This window comes from Triticum urartu, chromosome 7, assembly GCF_003073215.2.
Source record: "Triticum urartu cultivar G1812 chromosome 7, Tu2.1, whole genome shotgun sequence".
NCBI classification, from domain to species: domain Eukaryota; kingdom Viridiplantae; phylum Streptophyta; class Magnoliopsida; order Poales; family Poaceae; genus Triticum; species Triticum urartu.
Window position 1 is genome coordinate 20451756 of NC_053028.1, and position 10568 is coordinate 20462323.

The 10568-nt window shown below is 46.7% G+C and overlaps 1 protein-coding gene across 1 annotated transcript; it reads right to left on the minus strand.

Moving 5' to 3' along the window:
* Window positions 1-1707: 1707 nt before the first annotated feature.
* On the minus strand, window positions 1708-5864 carry LOC125522888 (protein MODIFYING WALL LIGNIN-1). Its single transcript, XM_048687933.1, has 3 exons — window positions 5542-5864; window positions 3009-3214; window positions 1708-2338 (listed from the first exon to the last, which is right to left on the minus strand). Exons 1-3 carry the CDS (start codon window positions 5635-5637, stop codon window positions 2020-2022), a joined length of 621 nt encoding a protein of 206 aa, XP_048543890.1. The 5' UTR covers window positions 5638-5864; the 3' UTR covers window positions 1708-2019.
* Between the last annotated feature and the right edge of the window lie 4704 nt (window positions 5865-10568).

Below are 10568 nucleotides of genomic sequence, written 5' to 3' on the forward strand. Positions count from 1 at the left end.
TTTGGATGGCGATCCAATAATAGGATAGGTTTTTAGGCATTGTGTCCTATTTTTGTTGGTTGTGGCTATTTGTTTACTTTTTGTTGTTGTTCTCATTTGCATACTTGAGATGTTATCCGTACTTTGATACTTTATTCTTTTACTAAACGGCTTGATGCAGAGCCCGGGGGAATCCTTCTTTTCGAAAAACATATGGGGGGGAGGCTGGATGAGTAGCACCCTGCCCCTTGGATGCAGGCTGATCTTGCTCAGTTCCTCTCTTGGTGGTTTGTGTGTGTATCATATTCCCATGTTTTTTGCTACAGGACAGTTATGGAGAAAATGAATAAAATTATGAGAAGATTCTTGTAGCAATATGGAAGCACTAAGAAGGTATCACATGGTCAAGTGGGATTTGAGGGGTGGAGAGCTCAATATCTTTAACATCAGTCTCTTGTGCAAGTGGTTTGGTATGTGAAGGAGCTTCCCTGCACGCCCCCCTCATGCTTAATTTGTTTGCTCACCAACCTCTCGCGCTTTCGTCATTGCCGTCCAATGTGCTGTGCCACTGTTGCAGTTGGTTACTCACCCAACCTACAAACTAACAGAATCTACCAAGGAACTCGGAAAAGAAATTGTTATGTTATGTTATTTATATTTTTTTGACGTGGCATGGCTCTTCAGCTTTCATACAAACTGCTAGGCAGAGCCGATTCAATCATGTACTCCTTTCGTCCCAAAATGTAAGACCATTTTTAACACTGTATTTGCTAATTCCACCTCGGCCTTCTCAAATCACGCCTACCTTCTGTGGCTGCAGGGGTGGCCATCGTCGTCATGGGAGTCAGCGGCTGCGGCAAATCGTAAGATTCATTCTCCCTGAAAAATCTTCCCTCCCTCATCCAATCCCTGATGATTGCTTCCCCCCTCTCAAGAACACGGCACGAGGGAGCTCACCGGCCGCTTCCGGGAGCAGCGGCTGCAAACAAGCAGCTTGAGCTCTGTGTAAGAAGGATAGAGAGGGAATTGGTTGAATTGTTGTTGTATTGCTTGAGCCTCATGATCGTATATATAAAAGTACATGGCCATCTTGAAGTACAAGGCAAGATAGAATAAATCCCATGCTTCCTAAATAACCATGATACTCAACACTCTGCTCTTGTCATCTTATCAGAGAGACTATGGCAATGACACTTCTTCTGAAAGGACATTTTTTCTATGCGAGAATCCCCCAGGACCGTCACGGCACGAGATGCTCGTGGAGGCGCAGGCAAACAAAGGTGCAAAATTCAGAACAAAAAGAGTCTGCCTTTCGGCCCAGCTCTGAAGCTTCTTTACTTGAAAAACAAACTATAAACTTCCTTGCTGTTTCCCTCTCCATGGCAAAAAATAACAAAGGTGCAGCGCCATCAGGGAGCCGACGGCGGTGGAAGGGGGGCACTTCATGCCGGCAAGCCTAGTACAGAGTGCGCTCGACTTCCTGGAGATCAAGGTGGCCGAGGAGATCACCATGGTCGACGCCACGGTTCCCGCCAACGCCATCGTCCATCACCCAGTTCAGGGACGAGCTGGCATCAATGGCAAGCCACCATCACCCAGTTTAGGGACGAGCTGGCATCAATGGCGTGCTGATCCCCGAGCATTCAGTTGAATCCAGTTTCATTGCTACATCATTTGTACTGGACAGATGATCCCATCCATCACGTACAGCTTGTAAAGAGACTTGCAGACAAGCAAGACACCATCAACCTCAACATTACCCAGTTCATTCAAATTCAAACATCCATGGGGATGAAACAGCCATGCCGCCACCCTTCTCAAATCTCAAACAAACAAAAAGAGAAGACTGAACCTAGCTAATAATAACGGTAACCAAACTGCTGCTATTGTTCTAACCTGCAGGGCTATACAAACCAAACTCGCCAACATAGCTTCCATACGGGCTAAGCTTAGGTACGACTGCGAGATCACTTGAACTGCTGCCGGTTGCAAGTACCCTCATGGACGGCCCTCGAAACGGATGCTTAGGTACGGCTGCGATCATGGGAACTGCTGCCGGTTGTAGGTGTCCTCATGGACGAACACCGGCTCGCTGCTCTGCTGCGGGATCACGGGCTGGCCCATGGAGATGCCCTGGTTCTGCTGCGGCCCCCAGCTCGGCGGGCCTTTCGACGATGTCAGGGCGACGTAGTAGACTATGGCCAGGGCCACGCTCGCGAGGGAGAGCACCGCCCCTCCGGAGAAGACCCCCGGCTTGACCACGTAGCAGAAGCTGCCGAAGTACATGTTCTCCTGGCCCCTCTGGTCGTTCAGTGCGGCTCCAGTCAGCAGGAGAAGGAACGCGATTATGAAGGTCACCCTGCGGAATGCAACAATCCCCAGAATGATGTTATGACAAATAGTTGATCAAGTCCTCATAACTAGCAACACTTGAGCAGCAGAATTGCTGGGGTGAATGCTAAATAGGACTGCAAAACGCTCGAACGAAAAGACAGAAATGGCCCATGCTGCTACTTGTATGTGAGATCTATCTATAAAAGGTTATTCCGTATAGACTCATCATATGGACCATTCATGTGTGATGCTACCAAAACAAAATGCTACAGTACCAAAAATACAAGCATCAGCCTAAAAGCAAATTCCTACATTAATGAAGGGTGTGGACCCAGGGCATCAACCATGCAATCTTTTTAATGAATGTATTCTTAACATTAAACCAAGAACTGGGAAACAAAATACAAGAACTCAACATGATCATCAACAAGCACATTGGAGGTCAACATGAGCGGAGCAACTAGGCTGGAAAGAAGAACTCAAGTCCAAGTGTTAGCCAAATTTAGGGTCCCTTATTTCTGTTACACTGTTTTCAACAACACGTAAGGCTTAGTGCGGGTTCAACATAATGTAACAGTGTTCAGAATTTCTAACAATTGTTAAGAATTTCGGAGGAACCTCAACGTTCCGTTGAAGTCTTCAAAATATGCAGGAATGAAGAAAACAGTTGGTAAACCTGTCGGGCAGAATATTACCAAGATACGATGAATGAGATCAGAGCCACACTCCAGTTAGTGTCCGAGGGAACCGGATGCCTCTTACAACAGATGCAACCAGCAACTGTATTGATAATAGCCTGTGCGACCATAAGGGCAACGGCAGACATCAACCCAAGGCCTAACGCCGGGCTCCTCGGGTATATGCATTCACCTGGAGAAGAATCGGTTTGCACATCCGAAACCTGCATGAATCAAGCAGTGTATTAATACTTGGGCATAGTACTAAGGTGTTGCTTCAATAATACTGCAAGCCTACGACGTCGTTGCAACAAACTCTCCCTAGATCACCCACACTGAATCAGTTGATTCTTAGTGCCAAGTAAGGATGGCAATTTTATCCATGGACATGGATATCCATGGATATCCGATCCGAATGGATAGGGTTTGGATATGCTTTTGTGTCCATGGGCGGCGCCCAAACCCAACCCGGTTGTTCGTGGATAGGGCATGGATATAATCTTGTACTCATGGATATACCCAAACCCGACCCGATAGTATGACTTAATGGGGGAAAATCTGCTATCCTTGCCCCAAGGTTATATGTCCCACAACAATTTTACACTTTTTTATCTAAAACATGCATAAGAAATTACACAATCCCCATCGTAACTTTTTTTAGTTGACATTCAATCCCCTCTGTAACATAATCCAACACCCCTTCCCTTATTTTTACCTCCTCCTTAAATGACTCGTCATTCTCATCTGTTAGAAAAATACTAAATGATCTTAGGTTGTTAGTGGATGTTGATTTACCATAAGTGAAGCCTAGCCTAGCACGAGGTGAAGAATGGAAGAGTTTATGTTAATATTGTGTTATGTCTTATTTATATGTCTCGAAAGGACCCAATGGATATCCAATGGGTATGGATATCCATCGGATTTGGACATGGACACAATTTTTCACCCATGGATTTTTTCATGGGCGGGCAAAGACTGTCTTCATGGACATGGATATGGATTTGAGATTGTTCAACCCGATCCAAACCCGACCCATTGCCATCCTTAGTGCCAAGTGTGATAATTGCTCATTGTTTGCTGGTACAAATTCTTCTTTTATAAAGTAACTTCAAAACAAGAGAGTGTTATTGTGTATACTCTTCACAGGAACAGGGCAAATTGGCTTCCCTGATACTAGTTAAAATATAGTATAGGGCATCCTATATCTCTATGTGATAGACGTGGCTACATAGAAATGTGCTCAAGCCTCAAAGGGGCATAAATCTGCGATGTGAGCATAAGCAGTAGGACCTGTGTGTTTCAAGTATTGACCAAATTTAAACCTAGAGCAAATGATTCGTACTGATGATTCCCTATTTACCTCATTAAAAGTGAAAGATAAACAGATTCAAATGTAGCAAGCAAGGCGATCACAATGTAATAATAGTATAATTGGGGGAAACAGCCACACCTTGTGACAGCCCATCATATCGCTATTTGGAGTCCCATATGCATCCATAATATAAACGGATAAACAGATTCCCAACCTAGTACACTCAAGGGATATATATATATATATATATATATATATATATATATATATATACCAAGAACTTATCGATCACGACAAAATAGATTGGCACGAATGGCGTTTATGCACCACCACATCCATAACATAAACGGTTAAACAGATTCCCAACTAGCACACTCAAGGGATATATGTACATATCGAGAACATATCGATCCCGACAAAATAGATTGCCCGAATGGCGTTAACGCACCGCCGGACATAGCATACGTAACGTACTAGACGCTAGACAGATTGTAACACATTGTGCATTTGTCGGTCAGCTCAATGGAAAGCGACAACTTGGACAAATCCTTACCGAATCAGCCAATAATAGTATTTTGGCTACGAGGGATCGCCCAATGAAATAATCTAGTAGAGTCAAGGGATATACGTACATAACAAGAACTTATCGACCGCGACAGAGTAGACTGCCATGAATGTCGTATACGCGCCAACGCACGCAGCATACTTACATAGTGCTACACATTCTAGCAGCAGCAGCAGTTAGTAGTGAGCTCCATGGAAAGGAAACAAGCTGGGCATCACCCAATCATGGTATCTTAGTTAGGAGGGAGGGATTGGGGCAACCAATTTAGGCCAAGCATCCACCCCAGTCCACTCTGCCTCGCAAATGATCTTCAGTCAGGGCAAATCAGTAGGTCCAGCACGATTTGATTGAACAAGGCCGCGTAGAGAAGCTGGCACACCTAGCACCGCCGGGTAAGGAAATCCCCAATGCGGTAATGCGCGGAAAGAGGATGGATCGATCCCCAAGCTCCGAGACCGGCAGTAACGCCACCACAGCAGCAACAAGCGGCTACTCCTCCGGCCCTCTAGCTGCCGGCGTTTCTTGTTCGTCGGTGGTGGGGTGGCGGGGTGGCTAGATCTAGCAGCGGCGCGTAACTTAACCGCAGCAGCAAGCAAAGCGAAGCAAAGGGTGGCGGTTTCCTCCGGGGCGAGATTCGCTGGAAACTGACGGAGGGGAACGGGAGGGGTTTGTACCTTGACGCGGGTGCCCTCGGCGGCGAATCCGAGCGCGGCGGAGAGGACGCCGAGGAAGCCGACGAGCGCGCACACCACCACCGCCTTCCGCTCCATCCCCTTGCTTCCCCCCCTAGCTTCCTCCTCCACCAACCTCCCACCAACCTTGTCGCCGGATCTACCACCCCCGCCTCCCTCCTTCTCCCCGATGGAGCTCCACCAGCACTCACCTGCAGCAGCAAGCAAGCGAGCGAGCCAACTGCCGAGTGCCGAGCAACGGGGGAGGAGGACAAAAGATGGCAGCGCCGAGGACGAATTTCCCCCGTGATTTCTTTTCGTTTTCCCCCCCGCACCCGCAGCGCCTTTTCTTGTTCGCTAGCGCGGCTTTTTTATTTTATTTTATTCTTCCGTTCGTTCTTTCTTTGCGCCTTTTTCTATCCCCGCCTCCTTCCCCTCGCGACCCGCGCCGCGTCGCTTGCACGCGGGCCCAGGCACGAGGCGGGACGGCGTGTCGGTGGGCGTGGCGTGGGGAGCGCGGGGTGCACGGAGGCGTGGGGCGCGCACGCGGCTGGCTGGCGGGGTGGGGGGTGGGGTGGGTTGCTTGTTCGAGGCGCGCAGGGCGGAGTGGGGTGGGGGGAGACGGTGGGGTCGGACCTGAGTCTGACTCTGACTCATCCCGGCGCGCGGTCTATATACGGTGGACCGGTCGTGGTGGGGGATGGCGAGGGGCCCGCTGGCAGCGGGAGGGTGCGCGGTGGACGCGGTGCGTGGGAGACGATGTAACCAACTGACTGACTCGGTGCGCGGCGGGCGTGGAGTCTCGCTCGCTCCCCCTTTCTCGTGCCGAGTTCAAACGTGGGGAATGGAATCCATGGACCAGACGAAAGAAGAAGAAGAAGAGAACAAAAGCCAGGAGAACAATGCCGTCTCTTTCTTTTTTTTTAATCTTTCTGAGCATATAAGATATCCTCGCTTTTCATCTGCAAGGAAATTGCCTTCCGTTCTTCCAAACTGCTTCCTCTATAGACAAGGACAGAGAAATATAGTAATATCTAAACCAACACTCTTAGGCCTCCTTTGGTTTGGAGGATTTTTATAGGAATTTCATAGGATATGATTTTTGTAGGAAAAATTCCTTTAGATTCCTTTGGTTTGTAGGAATGGAATCCTATTCCTATGGAGAAATTCTTTCTATCCTTCACAATTCATAGAAAAATAAATATTAGCCTAGACTCAATGGAAAAAATCCTATGAAGTGAATCAAAGAACATCTTTTTTCTATTCCTACTCATAGGATTTGAGATGCATGTCATCCCATTTCCTATGACTTTTCTATTCCTATGATTTCCCTACCCTATGAACCAAAGGAGGCCTTACATTTCTTTACAGAGGGAGTATGCGTTTCTTTCACAGGGTTAAAACGATATCTTTTTTAAAGCGCGCAAAGTCATGGGGGAGAGAGAGGATCCTTCATGTAGTAGAGTTGGTGTACGGCGTCACCAAAACAAGCCAAGCCCCTTTCAACCTACAGGTCTCCTCAGCTTATGCCTGGATGAGGTTCATCGTAACTCGGCGATACATCTCCAGCAGCTCGGAATGCAAGAGCCATCGGCATTGGGTTTCACACGTCCTTCTGCTAGAGGCGACCACCCAGCAGGGGGAGGGGCTGGGTAGGCGCGACGTGCGATAATGGCGCCGGACCGCACCCAGAAGCAGCGATCGCCATTTTACCTTTCACAAAATAACCCATTAGAAAACCGCTTGAAGCCGAGCAGGAATCGACCGGAGGCTTTCTGTCTTGGAGGATTTCATTCCGCACGTGCCAACTGCACCAAAGATTCCAACTGTATGTTCAGGAAAACCAAAGATTCCAACTGCAAAGCAAGATGAAAATAGCTGGCAGATTCCAACGTTCCGCCATGGCTTGCCATAGTGCAACTGCCCGTGAGAACCTACAGTAGACGTGTAACGTCTCCTCTTTGTCCTCTTGCAAACTACCTAATCCTCCGTATGTTCTATCGATGGGAGGTTTCACAATCCACCCTCTCTTGCCCCCACACGCGAAGCTGCCCGTCTCCTCCCACGGGCGCAACCTCCATGGCCTCTGACGGGCTCCCATTTACACATTCCTCTCACCCCTACTCAGTGTTGTCGGTGCTGCTTCGGCTCCCTTCTTCCATTATTCAGCGTTCCCGCGGGGGCTATCTACCTCATGCTTGGTGCAGGAGGTGACACAGTTCATGCCATAGAAGGGTCATGTCGGCCGACCCTCGTCTTTCCTTTTCAAACTTGTTGAGGAGTCCACCGCTACCCCCCTGCTCTCACACGGAGCTGATGTCATTGCCTTTTGTCATGTTGCCATCCTCCTCCGCAGCTAGGTATAGGACACGAAGATCAGGAAAACCAAAATAGGACAACCTGCTAACGGGAAGGTCCGTCATGGTCCTCATGGAAGAGAAAATATAGAGGATGTAGTTTAGGGAGTCTGATAAGGAAAGCACTGGAAGCCTCGAAAAGCTTTAGAGGGCCTCTAAAAACTTTAGGGAGTCTGATGTGGAGAGCGCTCAAAGCCTCTAAAACCTTTTAAGGAATCCACTATAGTTTCTCTAAGAAGGCAGTCGGTAGGCCATTAATCATAACTAGAGAAATCCCCCATAAAGATCATTATTGGATGAATATGGCATGTTTGGTCCAAAGAAGATTCATATAAATTTTGTAGAATTCTCCCTGGGAATTTTTCCAATATAGGAAGTTTGGTTTATAGGAATAAGTATCATAGGAACTTTTCATATGGTCTACATGTCATAGGACAATTTGTTTACATTGGGCATGACCTCATGCAAAGATTTCTTTGTTTCACTCACAACCATGACATATACCAAATCATTCACAAAAAAACTACATTTTCCGGTGGTGTGCTGATACGTGTTAAATGTACTTATAATTTTAAAAAATTTATATTATTTCTTATTCTATTAGGCATTGTTTTATATTTCGTTGAACTTACCCATCAATAAACAGCTAGACGAACCAGTTTATGTCAATGTGTCTATGGGTACAAATAAAAAAATGTGTCTACGGGTACGTGTATTTTCCATAATTCAAGAAAATAAGAGAAACATCAGCATATATTTTCTCATAGGACCTGAGCCAAAAGGTGGACCCATGGGGCGGCCCACTGGGTCCACACGCACCCTTGGCAAAGTTAGCGAGAGGTATGTGCCTTGTGTCATGTGATTCGACCCACTTTGTGTTCCTGAGTTTCTTAGACTCTATGCCATTGGGAACGGACACCTTCCTTGATTGGTGGCTTCGGAATAGAGTTAGCTTCCGGACGCCATAGAAAATGGGATTTGATATCGTCATTTGCACGGCTTGGGCCTTATGGAAGCAACGAAATGCCCTGAGTTTTCAATAGACGAGAACAACAAAATGGTGCTGCTAGTCTTGCTAACATGATCCTTGATGAACTTAGAGATTGGAAAGTGGCTCTGAATGGAGTAGGTGGTTTACAACGTTTTGTGAGAGAGATGCTAGCTAGTACGGTTTGTGTAGGTGTACCTACGTTGATGTTCGCATCATCGTGAGGATTCTTGTAAACACTTTTCTCCCCTCTATAAAAATGTGGTATCCGATTTACGTACTCTCAAAAAAAAAAGTTTCTTAGATTTAATCAGCTTTTTCCCTCAATTTTTTAATCAATTTTCACCTGTTCTTTTTTTTGTTACCTGATTTTCCCCCGAAGAACCTTCAAAGTTTATGTTTCTTTTTACATTCTGATTTCATTTCTCGTTTCTTCTTTATTGACTCTGTTGTCACATAAGAAATATCATTGTTAAGCCATCATGAAAACATCACTACTGGGAAAGGACTTATAGGTGATCACAAATTAGTGGCGAGCAGGGCAGGGCACCCGCCACAAGTTGTGCAGAAGCAGTGGCGGGTGCTTTTGGATACCCGCCACACATGCGGTCCCTTCGTATGTTTTTTTGTATAACTCAGCTGTGGCGGACCAACAGAGACACCCGCCTGTTGACATCAGATTTTGGCACGACGTAAAAGGCAATAAGATGGTCTGAAGTGAAATGGTTTTCAACATGAAAAGTTTCACGTCGCCGAGTGGAAATTTTTTGATGTTTAGGTTATCGTCATCCGACCTCATCTCAGGGGCCGAAACTGTACTCCGTATGACAGAATTTAGTGTTTCAAGTGCTTTTTGGCCCATTACGCCTCCAAAACGACCTCAGCTGAAGGAGCACTCTACATGGATTGTCTTCGCCTCGTCGAAGCAATCAATTTTGATAGACAAATCATCTTAATCCAAGTTCGTATGCAAAATTTAGAGGCAACGCACTGTAGACTGGCTCTGAGCGAAAATATGGCGCGGGTACTAGACACCCACCTAGGTAATGTCTGATGGGTCGTGAGTCCTTGGGCCATCAAGACAGCCTTGAATCAAAAAACCTTCAACACGAAAAAGTTTTGCCTCGTCGAGCCGATTGATTTTCATATGTAATTCGTCTCAATCCGAGGTCATAGGCGACCTGGAGAGGCAAATCAAGATCAGGATGTGTTTTCATTTGGGAAATCCGAGTGAAAAGTTTACCATCCGAGTGAAAACTTGTCGTCCGAGTAGAAGATTGCCATCCAAGTGAAGATATTGCCATCTGAATGAAATATTGTCATCCGAGTGAAACATTGACATCCATGTGGAAAAATCTAGCCGGGTGATCTGAGTGAAGGACCCTAACATCCGAGTGGAGAGATTCGAATCCGAGTGCTCCGACCAGAAGCTGAAAATGTGCCTGAAAAGTTATCTGGATTGCTTCAGATGGAAAAGTGTTCAACACAAAAGTTATGCGTATCGTCGGAGGGTGGCATGGATAGCCTACTCCTCGTCCGACTATCCTACGAGGGTGTCCCGGTCCACGGGGTCGAGTTCAGATGAGGAGCCGCCGCCGGATCCGACGATGATGGCGATGGCTCCCTCCTGATCGATGGGTTGTGTTATCTATGTATGGATCGTTCATTGCTTCGAAAGACAATGC